The sequence below is a fragment of the Elgaria multicarinata genome, chromosome 10 (genome assembly GCF_023053635.1).
Source record: "Elgaria multicarinata webbii isolate HBS135686 ecotype San Diego chromosome 10, rElgMul1.1.pri, whole genome shotgun sequence".
NCBI classification, from domain to species: Eukaryota; Metazoa; Chordata; class Lepidosauria; order Squamata; family Anguidae; genus Elgaria; species Elgaria multicarinata.
The window spans coordinates 22826290-22853179 of NC_086180.1; the positions used below are offsets into that span (position 1 = coordinate 22826290).

Sequence of the window (26890 nt, forward strand, 5' to 3'; positions counted from 1 at the left end):
ATTCCATTTCTCTGAAAATGAAATGGCTTCAAATCATTAAAACTAAATGCGCCTAAACTAGACTTACTCCTATGCATATTGACTTGAAAGTAAGTCCCACTAAAGATGTGTAAAATAAACCTACAGATGCATGACTGTGCCCTTTTATTTTATGCATTTCTTAGCGGCCTTTTAAAACTCATTTCCTTCAGCAGGATTTGCATTTAACTGTGTTTTGCATTTAACCATTTTAGACACAGACCAGATCTTCACCAAGCAGGATATAGCACTATGAAAGTGGTATATGGAAGCAGGATCTACACTACTGCCTTATAGCAGTATTGAAGTGCACTGACAACTGTTGGAGCCCTTGACATATGCCATATACTGCTTTCATAATGCTTTCATAGTGTTATATCCTGTTTGGTGTAGATGTGTTATGGGCCCCAACAGTTGTCAGTGCACTTCAATACCACTATAAAGCAGTAGTGTAACTCCTGCCTTGGTATGTTTAGTTACAGAGATACAAGCAGTCACTTTCACTGCATCAATTTCTAGTTAACAATTAAAGCAAAGGATCTGATCAGTACTACAAACCTGCCTTACATTCGTGAAATGTGTCACAGAGTTTTGTCAATTTCCCTAGCTTCCAGGGGAAGTGCAGGGAAGAGCTCTTGCGAGTCAAGATGTGTCCTTGTGTCTGTGCTACTATCCCGAAAGGACCATGTTCAATTTAGCATGGGCTAAGTGACAGCTGGTTTCCTTTTTAAGTGGCAGCGTTTTTATGTCTTGTCAACCCATGCATGGAAATTGTTCTTTTGCATAAGACCTGATCACTTGGCTCCTCACTGGACGGAACATTTTCTTATAAGGTTGCTGCCACATTTCAGATCAAAATGGATAGAATAGTAGGGAAGATACTTCAATAAATGTATAAAATGCTTTTTTCCCTTTACAGGTAACAACAACAACAAAGTTAGTATCAATGGCATTTGAGTGGAGTTGTGTTTTTACGGTTTTGATTAACGCTGTTGCATTTCAGAATTAAACTTTTGCAAAACAGTTCTGGCTTTTTAAAAATAAAGTAATCTGACTTATTTGAATTTACAATGGATATGGTGTGGGTGTGTTTTACATCTGTGTGGTTTTCTGAATAACAAATAGCAAAGATAATAACAATGTTGAATTATGTTGTTTTAATGTCTAATACATACCATTTAGACTTAGTGGGCTTGTTCAGGCAACATGCTAAGCCAGGGTTAGGCCACTAACCCTTTTGCAGCAAACGGTTAGTGAGTGTGCCACCATGTTTAGGAAAGGTTGACATGACGCGCTAAGCCATCATGTTTAGCTCAGAGTGCTTAACCATTGTGGCTTAGCGTGTCATCTGAACATGGTTATTAAAATGTCCAAAACAGTACTAGTTGAGACAGCTGTGTGGCTAAATATGTCAAAACTGTAAACATGTTCCAATTAAATTAAGGTAAACAAAGATTTCTTTAGCACCCATTATCCTCCAATCCACTGCCGTTCAGGTACTCCTCTGGCTTGACTGAACTACAAGCATTATCGTATAAAATTGACTTCTGGAGGAAAAGTTGAGCTGCAACTTTACCTTTGCCTGTGGCACCATCTTGCTACCAGTCTTTGTAACTGCTAGGAAGAGCCAACAAGAAATTATGCCATCCTTACCAACCATAGTTCTGTTAGCTTTTAACTAATACGTTTGTTCATCTTATTCATTTAGATTTCTTCCTTTTCTACATGGCTTTAATTTCATAATTAATTTTCTATTAACTTTTTCTTGCTTCACTTTTATGTATGATTTCCTATCTGTACTCCATCACCCTGGAATCTTCTCCGTTGTCTGTCTTATGTTCTGTCCCTCCTTCCTTCAGTAACCCTGATGAGGTGTAAGTACTTCACTAATATAATTTGCCTCTTAATATTTAAGCTACTATTGCCTTGCAACAATACATGAAATAATGCTGTATTCTGTAGTTAGCCTTTGTCAATTAATTCCTAGTCTCCCTCAAATCAGTTTATCTCAGTGCCTTGCTTTTTAAATAATGGTTTTTAAATGTAAAATCATGCAGTTGTGTCACAATAGGGTACATAGAAATCATGCTCCAAAAAAATTAATTTTAGTTTTATTGTCCATCTATTTTGGAGGATGATGCTTTACGCACCCTTCCAATTTTATAGTATTTGTCTACATGGAATTTCATTGTAGACTAAATTATGTGCACTAAATGTGCACTAAATCAGTTGTTCAATGAGGGCTAGAGGGTAGGAATTTTGAGGAAGCAGATTTCAACTCAATATTATGCTGCTTAAATACCCTATGCTGGCGGTATTTAAGCAGAAGCTGAAAGGCCATCAGTCAAAGATGCTAGAGTTACATCCTCACTCATTATGCTGTCCTACAATGAGTGAGACCATCGGTCCATCTCACCCAGTATTGTTGACAACGACTGGTAGTGACTTTCCAAGATTTCAGGCATGATTTTTTTTAGCCCTACCTGGAGATGGTGGGGGTTGAACCTGGGACCTTCTGCATGCAAAACGTGTTCTGGCACTGAGCTGTTGTCCAGGGTATTGGACTAGATTAGATGACCTCCAAGGTCCTTCCAATTCTGCCAGTATAGATATCTCAGAACTTGAGAATTTAGAGCAGTTTTTTTTAAAAACTTGACTGTGCCCTACTGGTCATCTTTGTGGTCTGAGTTATACAATCAACATTGGAGAAGAAGCCTTGAAAGGCCCAACATGGTTCAAATAGGATGCCTTTTTTCAGGAACAATTTACTTTTGAGTGAAGGATTGCTTCAACAGACTTGATTACACTTCCTTTCACTGTAACTGGGGGCTATGAGCCTGAACGCCCCTGTACTTAGATGTAACAGGGAAGGGGTTTCTATATTTAGTTCTTCTGAACAGTAAGCATCACATCCTCAAACAGTACTGGATGAGTTGGGGAACACAAGCAATAGGGTGATACATAGAAAGAATCTGGATTGAGGGAAAATAAAACTTAAAACAACTTAATATGTAATAAGTATATTTGGTGTCTAAGAGCGTTTTAACTTCTTGCTCTTAATTCTTTTGTATTTCTTTTCTTCCTCCTCCTCCTCCTCCCTTCTGCTTATACTGGACTCGCTTTATTCTTCTGCATTTCAAATACATAAAAGGAAAAACCCACCTAAACGGTAATTACAAAAATCACACCTGTGTGTAGTTCAACAGTGTGCACAGTTTTCCAGTGGAGACCTTGTAATGTGTGTGTCAAACATATAATTTACAATTGCTTGAAACTGTTCTGCATATACATAACCAGCTTCTGTAATAGATAATGGCTCAATTCACGTTGGTAAAAAAAACTCCTGATCTCCCAGTGCTAGCCTGGAGAACCTGGGAAGGAGCTCCTGGCTTTGCAATCGCTGTTGCATTGCCTCCCTCTCTGTTGTTTTCCCACCAGCAGACAGATATATTTTTATTCAGGCAGGTCCTTTGGCACATTAAATGATCTATTGTTGTAGGGGTATTAATTGTTTGGGTAGTTTTATTCTGTTGTTAATTGTTTTAAAAACTTTTTTTGGTGGGGTATGTCTTAAACTGTATTTTATTGCTGGCCAAAAGGTGGGATATAAATTAATCACATAAATACATAAAAAGTGTAGGGCTGAACCTTGAGTGCTTTTATGCCTTAATTTTAAACCCGTTTACCTTGAAATGATGAGCCATACATTCCAGCAAAGTTTATTTCAATGCAGTTGTTTAGCATCTCATCTTTACTTAATGTGACAGAAAAAGTAATACTGCTGTTCAAATACTGTTTTGCTTACTGGTTTCTTATCTTTCCTTCATTACATTAGTCCACCACGGAAGCATGTTGTGTATACAAATACGGAGTTCTATCATCCACCCCTTCACAGCAACAACAGCAAGAAACGACTGATTGAGGATACAGAGGATTGGCACCCAAGGACAGGAACTACCCAGTCACGTTCTTTCCGCATCCTTGCACAGATTACTGGCACTGAACACAGTGAGTAACCGCTTGGGCCTATAACAAAAAATTAATTAGGTCTTAATCGTATGGTCCCAGGGTCCATATAATTTTTGGGAGTCCCCCCTCTCAAGGCCATAGACATTGCTGTGACATAGGGAGGGGGACTCTGTGTTCTGATCCCCTTGTGGAAAGAATTGTAGTGGCTGCTTCCTAAGGTTTCAAATGCAACTTTAGGAAGAGGGAAAAGCAGATATTCCACTGGGAGGGAGGAGAGGCCAGGATATGTTCTATCCTATGGCTTCTCAAGCCCCTCCTCACCAGCACAATTCCAGCAGATGGGTTCAGAAACCCATCTAATGGAAAAAATTAAAAGGGAGACAGAGGCAAAAATAAATAAATGCCTCCAGCACTCCTGCTCTGCATGGGATAGGAATCTTGGGATGACGCCCGCTGATTCTCTGACACCCTGCCAATCCCATTCCACAAGTGGACCCAACTCTTTGCACAACACTGATTTAGCACTTCTGGGGCAAACTGAAATGAATGGAAACGCTTCTTTCTGAAAGGTGGCAGGTCAGCAGAGCTCACATAAGGGACCTCCACCGACCGGTCTCTTTCCAGAAATGAGCATTGCCACTTGTTTTGGGGCTTCCTCTAGGAAGTGGTAAACCTTTGCTTAAGCAATGGGTCCCACTTGCACAGTGGAATTGGCAGGACCCACCACTTGCAGAAGGGAATCAGTGGAGCAGAAGGGAATTGGCGAGGGTGGAAGAACCTCATTAGATTCTGCCCTCGGAACCCTCCAAGATCAGTGGCTTCCATCTAGCAGGGTGCAACCAGATTTGGGTTCAGACAACACACTAAGCAACCTTCTGATGGAGCCAATCATGGGTTGCTAAGGAAAAGCAAAAGTGGTAGGCACACTGCAGGAAGTACGTCTGCTGTCTCCAGCTCGTACATAACAGCCCATGGATTATTTACTTCACGTTGTGTCAAGTGAATCAGGTCAATAAAAATTTCCTTTGGGATAGAACCAGTGCCTTGTGTGAGCTTAGGCATGGAATCTTGGCCTACAAGAGAATTTGTTCAATGGATTACTTTTGCCATAGAATTTGAACCTCAGTATGCAAGAAGGTTTTTTTGATTAAATTATTTAGTTAAAACATTTATATACCACCTTTTATCCTATCATGATTTCGGGATGGCATATAGACACTATATGCCATCCCGATATCACAAAACAATATCACAAAACAATAAAACAGCAGATAAAATTCTAAACAATTTTTTTAAAATACAAGAAAGTAAAATACTTGGGTGAATAAAAACACTTTTGCAGCCTCATTTGGGAGGGGATTCTAGAACCAGGAATAAAGCTCTTTCTTTTCCATAATATACCATCCAATATATGATTGTGGATATATAATCACAGGTTGTTTTTGTTTTTGAGATTGATACTGGGAAACCTTAGTAGGTTTTCTACTGTGAATACTACTATAATGAGTGCTACCTACTGTGTGTTTTAATCCTTCTGATGTAGTCTTTTTTTTTCTTTTTTGTAAACTCCACCAACATGCAATAATGGTGCATATTTAGTTGGTCCCAGTAAAGCTGTTGACTCTGTGTGGATCCTGTTGTTTTTGTTGTTGTTTTCTTATGGACCAGTGCAGCTTATTTAGTGTTTTTGTCTTTACAGTTATTTTTAGGGAGCCAATCATATGTCTGTCTGTCCCTGACCTCAGAGTCCAGAAACCCCCCTTCTGCAGTTATTATTATTATTATTATTTATTTATTTATTTATATAGCACCATCAATGTACATGGTGCTGTACAGAGTAAAACAGTAAATAGCAAGACTCTGCCGCATAGGCTTACAATCTAATAAAATCATAGTAAAACAATACGGAGGGGAAGAGAATGCAAACAGGCACAGGGTAGGGTAAGCAGGCACAGGGTAGGGTAAAACTAACAGTATAAAGTCTGCACAACATCAAGTTTTAAAAGCTTTAGGAAAAAGAAAAGTTTTTAGTTGAGCTTTAAAAGCTGCGATTGAAGTTGTAGTTCTCAAATGTTCTGGAAGAGCGTTCCAGGCGTAAGGGGCAGCAGAAGAAAATGGACGGAGCCGAGCAAGGGAAGTAGAGGCCCTTGGGCAGGCGAGAAACATGGCATCAGAGGAGCGAAGAGCACAAGCGGGGCAATAGTGTGAGATGAGAGAGGAGAGATAGGAAGGAGCTAGACCGTGAAAAGCTTTGAAGGTTAACAGGAGAAGTTCTGGTTACATCTCCACGCTCAGAAATGGAGCATGGAGATGTGGAAAGGGGGCATTCCCAGCAGCGGGGAGGAGAGTATACTGGGGCTGAAGCCATATGACTTTTCCCATGGCTGCTCCAGCCTCCTTTCCTCCTGCTCCGAAGTGCCGCTGCTATACTAGCAAAATCATCTGTCTAGCAAAAAATGCAGGGTGGCTGGAGAGCAGCTACAAGGATTGCCTCCACCCCTCCGTTTGCCCTGCATTGGATACTCAGCACCCTCCAAGTTTGGAGACTACCTACTATTCTCATAGGACTGCCTCCCTATTTAAAATTAGCTGTGGAAAATGTTATGCGTTTTGTGTTTGGTTTTTCATTGATTCAAAATGATAGTAAGAAAGAGGAAATTTAACTAGTGATTCATTTCTTTGCAGTGAAAGAACCCGAACCTGAGAATGCAAAAAAGTCAAAGTAAGTTAATTATTTAAAATATCCATTGATGTGTTGCATGGTTAATTCGTAATTGATGGTGTGAAAAGATCTGTGTCTGCAAAACGGATGATATTTTAACGTTTTGGTTTCCTTGTTTGCATGTTGTAGGCATCAGGATAGGGCTCAGAATTGTCCTTTAAAAATCTCAGTCTCTTTGGTGAGGATGGATTTTTATTGTAAAACATGGACAATTTGCAGAATGTTTCAGTGCATGCGTAAAAATACAAGCAGGAGCAAGATAGTAGGAAATGGCATTTGTGCTAAAGGGAAATGAATTTCCCCCAGAATATTTGCAACCCTAACCAGAAACTTAGAGGGAAATTGCCTATTCGTCTTTAAATTGCCCTTTTAACTGTATTTGGTATTTTCCTTTTATTAAATGAATGATAAATGTCTCAAGGTTCTGTGCTGTTAAAATTGTGGCCACATTTCAACAATAACAACAACAAAAAACTGTTAGGAGCATTGAGAGGGTTCTAACCTTAAAGGCAGCCTAGAAAGCATGATAGCAAGAATAAGAATGCTGTTGAATGCTTGCTTTGAAAAGTAGATTACATTACCAACGAGGCAGGCTGCTGTAATTCCCCAAATGCTCATATTTTTTGAACATATATGCATGTGTGGGAATGTTTGAAGTTTCTTTGTAGCCTAGGAACCTTCCTTGCCTGAATGGAATCTTTTCTACAGATATTCACCCTTCACCACCTCTTCTAAGCAATCCAAATTGGTAATAGTGGGATAAGTGTTATCTAGGATGGGTGGGTAGAGAAGGAGGTGCAGGAAAGCCTCAAGTCCCTGTTGAACTACCAAATGGGAGTGTTCAAGAGAATAAAGGTCTTATTATATCCTACATATTTTTCTCTGAATCTATGTTTATTGAATCAGTTCTGAATCGGATGTGGTGGGCACAGAGCAGATGTTCTACAATGTGCTTTGGAATATAAGTGCTGGGGATGTGCAGAATATTTGCAGTTTGTTGTTCTAGCATTGCCTCACAAAGGGAGATGATATGTTGTAATATACTTGCCATGCCGTTAATGCTGTAGTTGCAGGCAAATATGCTGGCACAGATTATGTGAATGCTAAACAGTGCTAGAACCAACTACTTGGACTAAGCATTTTAAAAGATTCTGCATCAAGAAATGCTAAATTCAGTGATCAGTAATTAATGTATACAATTTGAGCAAATTTGCATAATTTGTTTTGCGCACTTGTGAGCTACCTGACAACCACGCTTCCATTCTGGCTTCTGAGATTTCAGCAAGTATTGAACATACACTTTCACAGCATAAGGGCTAGGAACTTGCTTTCTCTTTAGACTCTAATTTTAATGAAGCTTGCCTCAGAGCGCAAGGAACAGTCAGAGAAAAACCCCAGGATTGCCAAGAATGCATGAATTCTGCATGTTTTGGTTCGTGCATGAAGTGAGTTAAGATGCAAACCTCTTTCTTCTCATCTGTCTCTTCTGTCACTTCTTTCCGCAGGGAAAAGGTTCCCCTCCACATCATAGGTCCCAGATACACAAAATTACGTGACTGGCACCATGGCGTCTCAGCACGTGTCCTTAACGTCCAGTGACTTGCCAAGCTCTAAAAACACACACATGTACACAAACCATGTGCCCTTTTCTTCCTCTTCCAAATGCTTTGCAAAGAATGCAATGAAACAAACATTAGCTTTAACTACATGAGAAATTCTAGCCTTTTCTATACTTTTCTAACAGTTTCCTACCAATGTGTAAAGAATGAGATGAACATGTTTTGTTTTAAAATCTGTATCTAAACAGACAACCAAAACACGTGGCATAAAATGTTCATAATGGCTTGGAAAACAATTAGAATGCCTCTTCTGACTAGCTCTCAGCAGCAGAACTTGAGTCCATTGTGCTAATGCACAGAGAAAGAATAGGCTGCAGAAATACTTACCTTGGGAAATAGGCATAGTAAGCCCTTATTTAACAGCCGTTGTTATATAGCTCTGTTTGAATTCAGTAAAATCATTTTGGGGGCTGGGGGTTCCTATATAAATCTGTTTGAATTCAATAGTGGATGTATTTTAGAGCAGGATGTAAATGTTTTAAAAGCATAAAGAGAGAAAGGGGCTTTTTTGGTCCCAGTTAAAGGGAATTTAGCAATATTAGCATAATAGGCCCGTCTACTTGAGAGAAATATCACTGTGTATACGTGAAGACGTTTCTGAACTCTCGCTGGTCACAAAAGAATGTTATATCAGAGCCATGTAAAACAACAAATGAAAATAGTATGAGGTAGTGAATGTAGGTTTTATTTATTTTGGGGTGGAATTTTTTGGATGCTATTAGCAATTTTGATGATGCATATTACTCTGTAATATAATGTATTATAGCAAATTCGCATTCATTTAATTTATGCTTTGTGATGTTTGAAGAGTACTTAATAAATGCTGCCTTTAAGTTTTTCTCTTGCCTTTCTTTAAGATCTTTTGAACTCTGCGCATAGGTGTTCTACTCATATATTGCCTTGACAGTATTTCTGAAGAAGGCTTACCTGCAGTTCTATTCTATATACAGTCTGGGCATACATACACAGAGGAGCTGTTAATAAAACACACTAACCACACTTAGTGGTTGAGTATGAGTTGTTTTGAACCACGTGTAGCTAGTTAAACCACGAGTTAGCATGTTGTATGAACCTAGGGCATTTTCTACAAATTGGTTTACTTACCATGCAGTGTGGCTGGTTAAGCACCCTGAACAACCCAACAACAAACCATGGGTTCTGAAGGTGGCTTGTTCAAGAAAAATAAGCTACACTGCATGGTTAACAAGCCATTCTGTGAAAAATGTGCTGGGTTCAAACAACATGCTGACATGCTAACCCATGGTTCAACAGCGGCTCACACTCAACCACTGAATGTGGGTTAGTGTGTTGTGCAAACCCAGACCCAAAGATTGAGACCTGGTTAACACATAATAGCAAGCCACCATGCATGAATTTCCCTGCAGGGATTGTCATTTTGTATTAAAAAAATTGGTGGGGGCGCACCATTGTTCGTCATTACATATGAATCTGATGAGGGTGGATTCTTGGGGTGGTTAATAAGCCACCCAGAACCCATGGCCTGTTTTAGGGTTGTGGGTGGCTTGTTACGCACCACAACAATTCACCCTCACAAAGGTTCATATATAAGAACAAGCTTCAGTACCACCACCCCACCGCAGGTTGAGTTTTCAATATGGCGTCCATCACCACAATGAGAAGCCCCTCAGGAAAATTCACCCATTACAGAGAGATAATCCTCCTTGCAGAGAAATTACTTCGGGGAAAAAGAACAATACTTCTACATATAGTAAATAAAAGTTACATTAACTGCCCCAAGTTTCAAAGTTTTTGTCTGTGGTATTTACTTCATGGCAGTGCATATCCTCTAGACTTGCATCTTGTGTCTCCAACAATATTTGCAGCTCACTGTTTGTTGACTTGACTTATCTCTAGGGAAAGTCAAACAGGAAATGGAGATTTGAGGTAACGCTTCACTTGTTTGACATTAACAGCCACGTGTGCAGAACAATTTAAATATACTATGGCGAACAATAAAACTACTAAAGTATGCTTGTGCTTTCTTGTTACATGGTAGAATTAAAAACACCGAACCATAGTGGATTCTTCATGAATGCTGTATGTTGGTTATTTGTGATCGAATTCTATTTTTATTTATTAGATTTGTATACTGCCAAATTGGCAAGTGCCCTTGGGGCAGTTTACAATCATAAAACCAAATTACAACAATAACAGTAACAAAAAATAAGAATACAATATTAAAAATTTAAAACATTTTTAAAATATTAAAAATATTGAGCAGACAGCAGTAAAATTAATAATCAAGCAAAGGATGAAAGATTACATGCCTGCTTAAAGAGGGAATTCTTAACCTACTGTCTAAATACATACAATGAAATCTTTCACAGATTCAAGAACTTACATTTGAGGGGAAATCTCAGATTTGTTTGAATATTTCCCCCCAAGTTGTCACATTTCTAAATGTTGTAAAACATCACATCTCTGTTTAATGCATGTACACCTCAATATAGAGAGTAATCTGTGATATGTACATTGATTGTTCAAAAATATTGTTGTGCTGTGTTTTCCAGTTGTCTAGTGTATTCTTTAAACTAAGGTGTTAAAGTTTTTGATTTAAATGGAAGCCCACTTTCACCATGTGAAAATTATTTGCCCTTTATTCAGTACTTACAGTGATTTTTTTCTTACTATGGAATGTTGTATCTATTTTTGAGAGTGGGTTTATATCCATTTTGACTTTATGCTATAGATTGTATACACTCTTTTTATTTGTAATAACACAACCATAACTTTAATTTCATATTAGTATCTCTAGAATACTAGCTAGGTTCAAAATCAAAATAGAGCGATTAAGGATGCAATCCTATTAATTGCACCCTCAGTGTTTCCGAGATTCCTATGCCTTCTGGGTGAAGCTGGCAAGGCGAGAGAAGCAGTGGAGGTGATTGTCTCCTTCCTGTCTTCTAGCTTTGGCGACTGTTGCTAGACAAGCTATTTAGCCTGTCTAGTGATGGTGCTTTGCAGGGAAAGGGAAGAAGGCTGGAGGAGGCTCAGGATATCTCGTATCTTGGCCTCTTCAGTCTTCTACTCTGCCTGCCCACCACAGTGCCCCCTTTCCTCCTCCTCCTCCTTCTCTGAGGTCGCTTTTTTAAAGGGCAGATGGCTGCGAAGGAGCAAAGGAGGGGTGGATCTTTGATCCCCCTTTCCGAAGTCAGAGCATTGTCTCTGACCTGGGAGGGTTTTTCTGAGAAGTCTTATGGTCCCTGGGACACTCTTCCAGGGCCCATAGGATTGCTCCATAAGCTACAAATCAGAAAGTTGGTTCAAATCTCTTCTCTGCCTCACTGGGAGGCCTTCTCCCTAACTATTCTCTATTCCTTTGATACTCACCAGTTTTATTAACCCTGTAGTACATATTCTCTATTTCCTGCTCCACTACAGGTTGCTCTAAAGCCCACTTGCTGCCTTTTCACTCTCTTCCATAGCACGTCATTTCTCTCTCTGCCCATCTGTCAGCAATATACCTCTTTTCCTGATATTTTCCCACCTACAGGCCTTACTGCAACCCCATTTCTCAGTTGCTTCTTTTTCTTCTCTCTGCAACCCATAGAATCAACATGCCACATCAGTTCTCATTGAACATGAATATTTGCGGCATTGGGTAGTGTGTGTGATGCAACTAAGCCTCTCCCGATCACTATGTGTCACTATTTTGACTGCTTTGAAGGGATGGAAAGTCGTTCAGTTGCTTCCATGCTCATTACATTATGTCATCATTTTTGGGTAGTTCAAGGAAAACCCTTTTCCTGCTACAATAACTATTCTGTTTACCTGCATGCCTGTCTCCCATCTGCTAGAAAACTTGGAAGTTCTTAATAGCTACCAGATTCTATTTTACTCTCAGCTGTTATCCATTAGTTATCTCTTCAACCTACAAATTCCAGTCTGTTAGCTCTTGCCCCCCCCCCCCCCCGCGGAAGATGCATAAATCAATTTTATTGCAAACATGGTATTTAGCTATTAATATTGCCCTCTTTTCTGTTTTCCCCACGTCATAGATCTTTCTACCTGCCATCTCTCAGCCATTTCCCTCTCCCCCTCAAGACTTTTAATTTCACTCATCGATCCCCCTTTTTTCTGTAAGGCCTTCCCAAACCTGTCCTTGTTCCACTTGTACATAGTTGTACTATTTAAATAGAGTTAGTGAAGTAAGGAATTGTCTCAAGTTTCTTTTGCTCTTGAGTATATGTTTTCTGTGTTGATTTCCATCTGTATACCCTGCCTTTTGGATGATAATGATGATGATTATAATAATCCTGTGATGTGATTTCAGAGATTTATTCCTTGCAGACCTTCCCCATGAGGCCTTATCCTTCTTACTTTGTCCAGATTTAGAGAGATAAAGTGTGCTCCCAGCCCAGCAAGGGGAATATGTCAAACAGCACTGCTTGAGGAGACCTTGGGTATAATGAGTTATTAATACTGAATAGCATCCTACGCCATAGCGAGGTGGTACATATCAGCGCCATACAGTGGCTATTTCTCATTAACCTAGGGGGTCACAAATCGGCATGAAGGGGAGCACAATCAGCTTGTCACTTTATTTACAGATATAGAAAATGATTATAGATCCCATAAAGTAAGAAATATAATATCAATAAGAACACCATTGGTGCAAGCTTTACACAGATTATACAGAATTCTTCATCAGGCAAACTAGAAAGGAAGCCTACAGCACTTCAAGGTTGCAATCGTATGTAAGAATGCAGTAATTTAAGACTACTGTAGACCAGGACTAGTTGCATCCATGTAAGACTAGTAGAGCAGGACTAGTAGCGCCTGTGGCGATATGGGCTTTACACTAGGCTTATGTAGAGGGAAGCATGCTTAAGGCCATTTATTTTAAATACTAGCATTAGACTGCAGGTATATGGTGCATTTTCTTGGGTCACTGCAGTAATGTAGAAAAAAATGTGAATAGTAACATTTTTGGTTGATGTGGGCTTATAGATAACTTTGAAATCTCCAGATAGAGAATTTAAAAAATAAAGTTGAATTAACACATATAATTAAAAAAAGGCCAAAAAAACCCAAAACCATTTAAGCAAGCATGAATATTTAATTACTTCCTTTCTATCACTAATGCATTCAGAAACCTTGAATGCTAAAATATGTTAATAGAAATGAATAACCGTTTGTGGTTTTATATATATATATATATATATATATATATATATATGGCTTACTCAAAAAATAAGACCTTTAAAAAGCCAATCTGTCTGTTCTGTTAGTCAGATTAGTGCATTTCTTAAAGCACTTTTGAGCACTTTCAGATTGCTTTAGATTTCAGTTTAGCAAATTTCTGTCCAAATGGAAATGTAACCATCGGAACACATGCCTAGTAGCATAAACCAATGTGTGTGCTGTATTATCATTATGTGTAAAGCATTTCTACAGATCTAACTAATGGAATAGAGGTGCAGCATTTCCATTCAGTAGCTACCCAGACCTGTGAGATACCTGATGTATCAGAAGAACCAACATTACTGTTACCAGCTCAAAGGTCTGCTTCTCCATACTTATTCCATCAGTTCACAGGTCACTGGCATGACTAATCTGTAATGTGGAAACTGATTTTTGCTATCCATTAATCACACACATTGGTAATACTTTAAGAAGTCATCCTTATCCTTAAGTAGTTAATTATAACTGATGCTCATTTGAAAGATAAAGTATTACCTTGGTCATAGCATCCACCACCTAACCACACTGCTTATTGCTGGCCTGTGGAATTGGGGATGGAGGGAGTTGAAATTTTGACATCTGTTTTTCCCTCATATAGAAAGAGATTAAGGGCTGTATCATTTGCTGCCCTCTGCTTAATATTAGGCATGCACAACCCTGCTGTGGGAACAATGTTTTGCACTTTGGAAGCTACTAAGAGGGAAAATGGAATGTTATGCACTGAGGACATGTCTCCGCAGAGCAATGCACCAAGGGAAGAGGAGGATGTGGTGGGGGACTGGATTACCTTTCCTTTTTTACTACAAAAAAATAATAATGCAAAAACACAACATATGTATCATAGCAATATGTGTTCCATTAGCCAAAAGGAAAGAAATGATTTTCATACTGAGCTATAATTAGGTCTGAATGTTAGGCCATTTTCTGAAATGCATTTAGAACTAAGGGTAAGCTGAGTCATCTTTAGGATCTTTTGTGAACTGCCCAGAGAACTTCGGCTGTGGGGCGGTATATAAATGTAATAAATAAATATCTCTGTTAGGGAATGAAATTTAGAATGTTTGCAAGGTCTAATTGTGTTGAGTATATTCAGCTTTGCCTGTTTCAAATTAGTGGTAGAAAATCTACAAAATGCAGCAACCTTCTGCTTTGGTATAGGTACCAGCCAGTGTTTTACCATGCCAGACTCCTGTTGTCTCTGTTGACCCAAAGGATTAATATTTTGTTATCAGATTGAATTAAGATGTCAGTTTTAAAATTATCTTTGTGAACTTGACTTATTTTCTGACTTCCATAATGGAATTGAAACAAACTGCTATCTATCAGGGCAGAAGCAAACTCAGATAGTTTCGTGGTAAAAGACCCAGCTCCTACAACTATTTCTCCTCCTAAACTTTCTGGACCTAATCTCTCTACTACATCTCTTAAGAGGTAAAATATTTGTTTATTGTTACTTTATCATTGTTGATTTTTTTTTTTTAAAAAAAAACCCTCTTCATTTGCCTCATTTATTTTTCTGTTACTTGCTATTAGTGGAAAACGGGTTAGCCCAGTTTGAATAACAGTTTCACATAGATAATCTAAGAAATCACCATTGATGGTGCTATATAAATTATTATTATTATTATTAATAATAATAATAATAATAATAATAATAATAATAACAGGAGCAACTGCTGTATGTATGCATATAGGACTCAGTTTCATTGCGTGCTCTCCACCAAGCAAGAGCGCCAAACCAAAGTTTCTCAAACATGATCTTATTCAGTGAGGAACTTTGCCAGTTCATAGGCTGCACATTTCTTAATGCTTAGTATTTAAAATTATGAATTTAGTGTAGGAGGTGATGATGTATTTAGAAGGAGCAACCTACTGCCACACCTTTATATTCTAGGAGGCTGTATCTCTTTTCCCCATTCAGCTCTCTTCACTTGTGTTATGGGCCTTATGGTAGAAAACCTCAGGAGCGGGGAAATAGTTACTCCACTTGGACTATGCAATAATTGCTCCACTTGCTTCTGTGCAATTTCAATGAATAAAGACATATAGTATTCAGTATACAGATATATAATAGCTAGCTGTGGCTGGGAAACAATCAAAGAATTCATGATGAACTTTTAGGATAATTGGGACAAGCAACATATTTTGTACTAACACTCTAAATTACATTTCAAAAGCCTGTTTCATATTTTAGAACTATTTATTATTTTCTTAGTACTAATATTCAAAATGTCTGTCTTATCCTAAACTTGCAAATGATCAGTACTACGAATAATGGTTTTTTTTGTTTGTTTTTTCTTTTTTTTTAAATAAACTCCATTTAACAAAGCAGTTTTTAAAAAAGTTAAAAATATATATAAAAACTTACAAGTCAGACAGCGTTTCTAATAAATACACAAACACGATTTCTGTAGTTGCCGAACCGAGCTTGTTTCCTTCAATTTACTGTGGTCAGAGGAAGATCTGTTAAACCAGAGTTGGATGCCACATCTATACCATTGATGTAATTGAGAAAAGGAGACCATATTTCATTGAATGGGTCATAGCTAAGTTGGCCCGACGAGACTCTGCGGTGGTAGGTTAATTTTTCAGAGCAGGCTATATCCCACACTTTCCCTTTCCATCCAGTGAGTGTAGGGCCCTTCGGATCCTTTACTACGAATAGTGGTTTTGTCAGCAAATAAATCACCAGCACTACCAAGGGGCATCCAATATTACATTTGGATAGAAAATAAAGATTTGGTGGGTTCAATCCAGAATTCACCATTCTTAGAGTAGACCCATTAAAATCAATTGGATTTATAGAAAATCAAAGGACAATCTAGCCCAGTTATTTACAAATAACTGTAATAGCCCATACAGTTATTTGTAAAGTTCCATAAACAGAGTGTGGATCAAAATAGCCATGCCTGTAATAGAGGAACAATTTTCTTTTAAAGTTTGTCAGAGTAACCCCTTAGCATCATCTAATTTATTGAACAATGAAAGAGACACTTTAGTGTTAAACAAAACTACGATATTAATGTTAACGTTTAATGCTAAACCAACTCCATATGCATTTGAACTGTGAGAAGGAATCTTAAAAGAATTGCTTATGTCAGAAGTGTTATGTTGTGAATTCATTTTATAAATTTTCTTCTTCAGAGAACTTTTCTACAATAATCCACTGGCGGCCTTACCCAAGTGTGCACCTCATCCACCTGCAGCTGTTCATATTTTAAGCGTTAGCAGCCAAGTAGCCATTGTGTCCAAAACAACAAAAGCTTATACTAGGTAGTTTCAGACTTACTGATTATATTCTGTTTATATTGCATCATAAATATAAACAACAGATTATTACTTGTTCTTCAAACCTAACTAGAACCCTGTTGAATGGGGCAGTGGGGAGTGAGAACTGAGACAAGTTTCTTTCCTGCTATCTGTTCTTCTCAAGTTTTCCTTTTACCATATATCAACTTCTCCTCTTACATCTTTGGGCCTGGTCTGTAGCTCTGCTTGGCATGACATTCTCTCACCAGAATGGGTGAGGATGGACAGAGAAGGATATTTCACTCCACCAGAAGACACATTAGACCAGGGTTTGGCAACTTCAGGAAGTCCGTGGCCTTTTTGACCCCAGACACACACCATCCCCATAGGCCAGTTTGTCGGGTGATGCAAAAAGTTTCCATCCTTGGTTAGGAATAAAATGGCATCTGTAGTACTAAGGAGCACCAAAAAGATCAAATTTAGCTTGTTTGCAAGCTAAATGGAGCCCTAAAAGGGTCAAATCTAGCTTGAAAACAAGCTAAATTTGACTTTTTTATGCTCTGTAGTGAAACGGACACCATTTTTTAAGCTAAATATTTTTTAAAAACTTCTTTTTAAGGAGCAGCGGGAGCCACCCACAGCTCACAGGCCTCAGGTTTCCTACCCCTGAGTTAGAGCAAGAGATGGAAGTATTAAGTGCTCCTTATATACAATCCACCTCGGTTTGTGGCAAGAACCAAAAGCAAGTGCCACATTAATTTCACAGCTGATGCTTTCTTTGATTCTTCGTTTTAAAAAGCCTGATATCCAAGCAAGCCAAGAAACTATTCTGAAGCTGATCACAAGCCTTTTAGCTGTCCAGAAGTGTTAACTGTGATGGCATTATAGCTGTCTGCATTTGGCTAGCTTGAGAACTCTGCCTTGAATGTAGGTAGGAGTGCAAATGTACGTTCCTTCTACGAGGTATACTGTAGTCCACAAGATGGCAGCAGCATCCAGTAACAGCAGAAACTACAGATATATTATAGTTCCCTTGGGGCATCAGTGTGAAGGGTGGATGTCTGTTTGCATGTGTATTTGGTTAGAGACCCAAATAAAAATTCTAGCTCCTATACAGAAAGCTAATCTTCAGTTGTGCTGCTTCATTACAATTTATTTCATCGGTATCAATCCCTATATAGGAAAAAAAATGTTCATTGGAGGGACACTGATTGGGTAGCAGACATTAGCAGCCTGGTTGGTATATCCCTGGTGGGAAAATGCTGGCACCACATTGGAAACGTTACAGCTCACACTTCTCCCTACACCACCACCACATCTACAATGAGAGTGATCTTTCTAAAGGGTGTCAAATGATGCCGTCTCTCAGTAATCTATAGTACTCCCTTCTGACTACCAGTTAAATTCTGTTTAGGGATGGTAACATCTGGTTTTAGGGAATGAAGCTGGACATAGATTTTTTGGGTCAGTCCTGAGCTAAGAGAATGCCATCTCCATGGAAGGAAGCTGTGATTCTCTTAGATTACCTTAGACAAAGGTGATTTCTGAGTTATCCCAAGAAGGAAAAAATAGCACGTTTGGCAACCCTAAACACTAGATCAGGAGTGCAAAACCTCAGGCTGGGATCTCAGTCTGAGCCCTCTAGAATTTTACAGGAGGCCACACAGCATTTCCCCCAAGCACCGACTCTTTAATGGTTTCCCAGCTTTCGTGCAGTTCCCACCCACCCCATTCTGAAAGGTTGAAATGCCTCTCCTAAGGCTTAGTTACAGGCCATAACAGCATTAAGTTAACATAGGCCCCGTTCAGACAACATGCTAAACCATGCTGCTTAACCACAAAATGATTAATGAAATGCATAATGCATTCCATCAACCATTTTGTGGCTAAGCAGCATGGTTTAGCAAGTTGTCTGAATGGGGCCATATACTGGTAATTTTCACCCTGCCCCTTTTGCCCTCATCCCCAGTCATTCCTGGAATGTGCCCCCTGAAAGCTTCTCAAAATGGAATTCAGCTCTCAGGCTGGAAGAAATTCTGCAACCCTGCACTAGATCCTTCTCTACCATAAGTCATTTCAGCAACTGTAGTTTATATAAACAAAACAAAAAGATCTTCCCAGTGCTAAATCAGTTTGTTACTACTGATTATGCAACATGTCAATAAATTAAAAACAAAAACAAATAAATACAGTGTTTGTGTTTAATATCTAGTAATTCTTGTTGAATTAAGGTCAACTAAAATAAGAACTGGTTCTCCGGAGTTGAATGCCCTAGCTCCTGTAGGATTGGGAGCAAATGAAGCTGATAATAAAAGGAGCCTGTCCATGATGAGCACAGTGGCAACTCAGACCTCCGAGCCGCTTGTGTTCCCAATTGCTCCATTGGAATCTACTTTGGCTGTCCAGCCTGCAAAGTCCACTTTGGTGCCCCCACTTTCTGGCAGGTACTCAAATTCTAGCTTCCGATATATGTTATACTTGTACACAGTTATGACAAAAGAGAATATTAGATATCCATCAAAGAAAGCAAACAGTTCTCTGAAAACAGAAGTCAAAATAGCACATGTACACACACGCTTCTCAACAACGAAATCATAATAAAATATTAGTAAATAAGGATAGTTACTTTTTCAAGGGCAGTAAGTCTGGTAAATTGGCCATAACAAAGCTCTTTGAAGTTTAATGCTAAGAAATAATAGTGACTCTGCCTCACATGTAATGATTTTCCTGTGACACCAGTAACTTTCAAAGTATATTTAGCCTAGCAGCTTCCTTATACCACTCTTGCACAAAAATAACCTCATGCATTTTTCTTCTATTACTCTTTTTACGAGGGAGCAGCTACTTTTTTAACGGCTGAATTGAGTTATTCATTAAAAACGTTTTAGGTCTTAAGTGTAGTTGATCTGAAATAAGATAGTCTTTGCTAAACTCATCGAAGACAATCAGAGACTATCCGTAGTATTCCTGTATTTCATTTTCTTCCTAATTACCTTAGAGAACGCTACTCTGCTGTAATTTATTTTTAAAAGACAAAAAGGAAATGTGTAGCTGTTATTCCAATCCACCGTGGATGGCCAAGATCTCTTCAGACCCAATAATATTATTATGGAGGAGCAGATGGAAAATCGATGAAACCCAAGCTGCCAGATCATGTGGCCTTCCCATACTGCAGGGATAGGGAATCTTTTCTCTGTGAAGGTCTGCGTTCCCTTGGGGAGTGGGGTAATCTCTCAGGCCCCATGTTGGCAGTGGATGGGGTGGAAGCCAGTTGTAGGTGGCAACAGAGCAAAAAGTGGTCAGGACTACCCCTTTTTCTCTCTCTTTCTACCACCCCCTTTTCTTTCCCTCTCTCTTTCTGACAGTGAACCCCTCTCTCCTTTCCTGTCCAATGGGCTGCCAGGGAAGTGGCAGATCGCTCTTGGAAGAGACCTGAACTAGTTGTTTTGAGAGGACTTTTGAAATTAGGGAGAGGGATGCATGATATTAGGCTAGTGGCCACATGGAACCCATCTCTGCCATACTATCTTAGTGGAGATTGGAATCATGCACTTCTGTGAATAGTTATTATTCCAATAATTGCAGATTGATGGAAGATGATCTTGCATACTGGGAAAGCCATGCCTTTCTATTCACCAGCCCAATGTGTTTGGTTTGGTGATGCATTTCAGGTGTAATGCCTTCGTCATTTTGGATAAAAAAGAGCAGTGCTACATTATTGTTTGTGTTTGCTGGACAGTCCTGAGCAAACTATAAGGTTACAATCTTAAGCATATTTACCTGGAAGTAAATAACATTGAATGAATAGGACCGATTTCTGAATACAGGCATCTAGGAATGTAAGAGTCCTGCTGTATTGGACATAAGTATCCATATAGGCCCCGTTTAGACAGCATGCTAAACCATGCTGCTTAACCACAAAATGGTTAACGGAATGCATGCATTCCATTAACCATTTTGTGGTTAAGCAGCGTGGTTTAGCATGTTGTCTGAACCAGGCCATAGTCCAGCATCCTATTTTCTACGCTGGCCAATTAGATGCCTCTGGGAAGCCTGAAAACAAGATATGAAGGCAACACTTCACTTGTGCTATTTATCTAAAGTCAGGGTATTAGGTTCTAACCTGTGCAGTAAGATGGTCAAACTCTTAGGGATAAGGCACTTCTCTCATTAAGGAAGAGAGTTTCAAAGTCTCTGAAGCAACTGATACTAATATTAATGTTGTATACTAGATTAGGCTTCACTTTTTTCAAGTATTCTTTGAAATTACTTACATAGGAGATGTTTCGTATAATTTTCTCACTTTTCCCATCTTTTCACTTTCATTGGTTTTTTCCTCATCGTTTGAATTGAACTTTCTACGGCAGAAAATTACCACTGGAAAATCCATTGGGAAGTACCCTTGCTCCCATCCCTTCTACTTCAGTTCCAAAGGTGGCATCATCACAAGTTAGGAGTAGTGCTGCTGCTGCTGTGTCTGCTGCTGTTGCTATACGGGCCAGGTAGACATTGAGTTGGATCCCGTAGCTATCTGTGAATTTCATGAGGGGGGTGGGAATATGTTCACTTACATATACATGAGACTTAACGTGGCTAATTTTAACACAGTCAGTATAGGCTTGTATTTTATAATGCAATCAAAATTCAGCTACAGAGCCTGGATTGTGTCAAAACACTATTTTCTCATAGGGTGAATTAATTATCTGGACCTACAGCACAGGGAAAATTGTCTCCGCTTATGTAACCTCTTTCAGATACGTACAGTGTAAGTTGCAATGGCATGACTAATGAGTTGTATGGTAATTCTGCTCATGTCTTGAATTGATCACACTTGAGACAAACATAATCCATTAACTTGGGGCTTTGTAACGGATTCAAAACCAAGGTGTGTCATTCTGATTATTTAAATGAATCCATAGAAGGTGATTTAGCAGCTTCTATGTTTGAAATTTTAACAACTGTTCAACCCAACCTTATAATTTTGATATAGCGGTATTGCTAAAAACTTGGAATTATCTGGTTCAACTTACAATTTTGCCTAGCTCACAATTCTCAAAAGCAACTGTATTTCTTTCCAAGAAATATCTGCATTGAAGAGATATCTGGGAAGAACTCTTTCTTTTGGGTTGCTATATCTGTCAAGAAAACTTAGGCTAGGGGGATAGCTAGTAGAGCCTATAACAAACGCCTTTGAAGATGTTTTAGCTGCTGGGATTAGGGAGCTTCCCAGAGTTTGTTTCAGTTGAGCTCTGGGGCTGCACAGCTTCTTTCCCTCCAAGACTTAAGAGCATCATATAGTGCAACCAACATTACAAATCATTTTAAATTGCTCAGGGAGGATGTTCTTGCTTCAGAGATTTTTTTAAAAAAAGCCAGCTCATAATTGTTGACCCATTTCTGAATCGAACTGAGGAATTTGCCTGTCAGTACTATAACATGTATGCTCAACTTTCTACTTTATTTTGGTAAATGGTTTGCTTACATATTCTCTCTAAATGCTTACTAGACTCTCCGATCATAGTACCTATCGTTCTCTCTTGGATGCTCTTCTCATTACTCCTATTATTAAGCCACCGCCGATGGAAAGTAGGCCATCAAGGAAATCTACAAGTATTTTGGAGATGCAAAGGAACTGGACATAGTAAGACTGTGATAGAAATGATCCCAGCATGACATGCTTGTTGGGCACACCTTTCACGTCTTCTAACTCGTGTGCCTTACAAACTGTCTTGAATTAAATCACACACACACTACTACATACTCACTGTTCCCCACCCCATGATGATCAACTTTGTAAATATATGGAGGGCTTTTAGTGTTTTATTTGGGCTAATACTGATCACTCACTATCTCTAGTGGGGAGGGATCTGGTGGGATGCGGGAGAGCTCTTTCCTGTTTGCCATTCTGAAACATTTCAGCGGGACAACCTTATAAAAATGGGTCATGTCCACCACCGGTACCAGTCATAGTATGCACATTATGTTAATTTAAAATACCCGAGATGATGGTGGCCCTGAATTGCAATTTGAGTTTATGATGTGGTTCATGGCACTGAACCATTTTCCTTTATTTAAAGAGGTGTGACCTTTCAGTTAACTCCAAGGTGGGAAAATATTACCAGAGTGGAATCAATAGTTTTGCATGAGGTACTGGCAACGTCTCCATCAGTGAGGAAACCACATGTTGTTCCAAAGGTGTATTGTTGGAACAGAGAGCTTCTATTCCTCAGATATTCACTGACTTAGTATTGTGAGGCTCTTACTGTTGGTAAATGGCGCAGCAGATGAATGATTTTACACACATTTGCCAGCTACTCCATAAAGTGCTTTGTGTTTCCTGGTCGGGTGGGACGTTTTGTTCTGTGTCATACTTCCTGACCACAACTATGGTAATATTAGACCCAACTTTCCTTGGAAGCTTTATTTAACCTTCAAACCAGACGTCTGTGTTTTTGATGATTTAGATGCAACTAGCTCATTTATTGTGTCTAGCAAACTAGTTTCCTCAAGCTCGGCACACATGGTCCGTTTTACTATTAATGTGTCTCAGGAGTAAGCATAATTCAGAATATCCAAATGTCACTATTATAGGAAGGAGTTTGTTCTGTTGCATCACACGTTTCTTAAGAGCTATGAATGCCTGTTCCATGAACAAATGACTGACCCTTTTTTATGCCTTTCTTTCTTTTTCTGTACTTCATGAAACTGTGTTTGCCCCTTCCCAAGTCTGAGTTGTTATGCCAGTTCTGGGCCAATTTTGTAATATATGAAAGTATTACCATATGTCTTTCACAATACTGAAGTGCAGAAAAGGTTGGAAAATAGAACTTTTTTTCAAAAATCATAGGCTTATGAGAAAATATTATGAAACTACAAAAGCATATATTTTCACATTTCAGCAGCAAAAGTTAATTGAAAGCAGTTAGTCTTTACAGGCTGTTTTTAAAATTAAACAACTGCACACTCTCCTAATGTGCTTCCACACATCTATGACAGCTGTAATATGCTCGGTAGTCATGTGTCCCTTGCCTGTGGGGCATCAAGGAACTGATCTAGTCTGTGCAGAATTGCAGAAGCAATGACATCAGAAGTTTACCCACCTCCTGCTCCTGAATTTTGTTGCAGGAGCACCAGGATAAATGACTAGACGTGCCTTTTAGAATAGGGCAGGAGTAGACAGTTATGGCCCATCTATTTGTTGATTTACCACCACAATGTGGTTCTCGCAGTCTGTTCCAATGCAGATGTAACACTGATTCTCTGCAAACTATGGTTTTCAGATGGGGAAGTTTCCTCAGGAATACATGCTGCTTCCCCCTTTTCCTCTTCAAAATAGCTGCAGAATACCAGGCACACACCATGGGAAATCATGGCTTAATTAACCCACGATTTCCTTGCAGTACCTGTGAACTGGATCAATGGTTTAAAATGGAGTTGCAAGCCATGGTTCTGATTGGACTTGGTTAATATAAACCATGGTAAGTGTCCATGGGGAGGGACTGTAGCTTGGGGAGGGGCCGTCACTCAGTGATAGAGCATCTGTTTTGCATGTAGAAAGGCCTAGGTTCAATCCCCGGCATCTCCAGGTGGGGCTAGGAAAGAATCCTGCCTAAAACCCTGGAGAACCGCTGCCAGTCAGTGTCAACAATACTGGACTAGATGGACCAATAGTCTAACTCAGTATAAGGCAGCTTCCTATGTTCCTATGACACTGCTAAAGGGAATGGGGGAATTCAGAGTGAGAAAGAAACACATGTTTACCTAGGCTGCCATTTTGCAAATTATGCTTTACAGGGTGCCAGCACTGCATTGGCACTAAAACTCAGTCTTCTAGTTGTAAAGCTCTGTTGGCCAGTTAATGCCAGAAGAATTGAGAACTTCACATTCATCTGTCCTAGTGGTGTGCTGGGTTTCCCCAGGAACTTTGAGATCCCACAGCAGACAGATAAGTTGGTGCAGCGAAGTGGCATGTAGGACATGGTGGTGCAGCTCACTTTTCTGCTGCTTGTACTAGATACTGGTTGTCTTTGAAACTTTTATTTTATTTAAGATATTTCTGAGCTGCCTTTCCATGTCAATCAAGATGGCTTCCAGCATACAAATCATCATAAAAAATGAACAACAAAGTATCCACAAACCAGGAATAACAACACATCAACAAAAGCCCAGAAAAATAAGACATCAAATGCTCATTGTTAAAAGTGTACCAAATCAACAGCAGCACAGCAGACCATAAGCAAGATTAATTTGGAACAAATGGGTCTTTTAAGCTTCTGACATTACCAGCGCACCTGATTAGCACACAGTTGGCACCTTTTTAGGATTTAATTTCATAGAAATGTGTAAATGATTTAGGGTTATGGGAGAAACTATGGTGTGTGTATGTGTTGAGGAAATAGATGTATGTTACTTCTTGAAAAGAGGCCTTTGAGCTTGATACAACGTGGATTCTCACATCACTTTCGTGTGTGCCCTTTTAACTGAATCTGAGGCAAAAAAGAGCTTCAGTAACATTGCCCTGTTTGTTCTCCCCCACACACAAACACACACATACCTCTTTTTTAAACCTCGCAGTTCCTTTTCCCCCCTTATGAACCATTGGAGCACTGTTACCTTTGGCAACATAAACATTTATATTTGTAATTTTACAGTAGAACGTTTTTTTAAAAAACATAATAGAATTGTTAGGAGGAAAGTAAGAATTTGTCCTATAAAACGTCTCCCTTTGTGTGTCTTGTGATCCTGGCACCAAACATTTTTTATGTTGCCATTATGAAGGCATTTTTTCCTAAATATTTCTCTTACGCCTGCAAACATCATGAAATAGCAGCTTTATTTTTACACCTGTTGATTTTCTGTGTTTAACATTCCAACAGCTACAAATTAGAGTACATATTTTTAGTATTGTTGAAAAATGGAATCAATTTAAAGGATATGTTTTTTTAAAAAATCAGATGTTCTTAAACAGAGCAAATAATTAATTTTAATTTAAAAACTTGCTGTAGATTAATTCCTGAAATTGGGAGAAACTTTGGTAAAGCTGCATTTTTGGCCCAGTTACTTGGGAGTAAGTCTTGTTGAACTCAGTCGGATTTATTGCTCAGTAAACATGCACAGTATTGTAAATATAGCAAGAAGTAATACATGGATGTGATCTGTTCATTCTAATTATACTACATCGCCTTTGACTCCCTTAAAGAAACATATATTTAAGGCAATTTGTAACAAAAGAAAATTTCAAATCCTAGCAATAAATTAGAGTTTGTACAGTAGAAAAATGACTTGGTGGTTTTTTTTCTGGGCTGGGGGCGGGGAGGGCGGTTAGGCTGCAATCCTGTAAGCATTTACGTGGAAGTCAATGGGACTTGCTTCTGGGTAAACACTTATAGAATTGCACTATTAATCATTTAGCAAAGTGAAAAGCAAGTACAATTTGAATTTGCCTCCTAAAGGAAAGATTATCACATGGAATTAATTCAGCTCAGCTACACTAGTGTACATAAAGAACTGCATACGAGCAGGGCTACCTCATTCTCAAGTATTTAAGAATATTCAATGTGCCGGCAGCAGTGATAAATGGACCACTTTTTCTTACATGAACTTATGTAAATATTAAGATCTTGCATCCGTGGTCCTTTTCTGAATTTCCACCATCACTAACTACTTTTGTAAGCAAGGTGGTAACTGGGAATAGGCCATTTTTTGTTTGTGGCCTGGCTTTGGAATACTCTCCCAAGGGAGGCTTACCTGGACCCAATCTCTCTTTTTAAAACCAAGCGAAACCCTTTTTACTTGCTCAGGCTTTTTAAAAAAATCATCAAATGAGCCAAAATCATTTTACATGCTGTGCTGAGACCTTTTTATAATCTGCTAAAAAATAATAATGAATTTTATATAGTGTGTGTGTGTGTGTGTGTGTGTGTGTGTGTGTGTGTATTTTTCTGTTTGCATCTGAGGCTTATGAAGTTTTGGAACTCAGCCACACCTGTACATTTCAAACTACTTAGGGTAATTTTAGGTTAAAAACAAAACAAAATATACAGGCCCTTTTCAATGTCGACCCATCCTGTCATCCCCAGTGGGAAGACATTGGAGTAGGCTCAATGTG

General features: G+C 38.9%; 1 protein-coding gene across 1 annotated transcript in view; it reads left to right on the plus strand.

The window, feature by feature from the left end:
* The window catches only part of PDLIM5 (PDZ and LIM domain 5), a 148198-nt gene that overhangs the window by 69833 nt on the left and 51475 nt on the right, over positions 1 to 26890 (plus strand). The window contains exons 6-9 of the mRNA XM_063135882.1: positions 1878 to 1892; positions 3170 to 3187; positions 3854 to 4026; positions 6673 to 6709. Coding sequence (XP_062991952.1) covers positions 1878 to 1892; positions 3170 to 3187; positions 3854 to 4026; positions 6673 to 6709 — 243 coding nt within the window. The remainder of the gene's footprint in view (positions 1 to 1877; positions 1893 to 3169; positions 3188 to 3853; positions 4027 to 6672; positions 6710 to 26890) is intronic.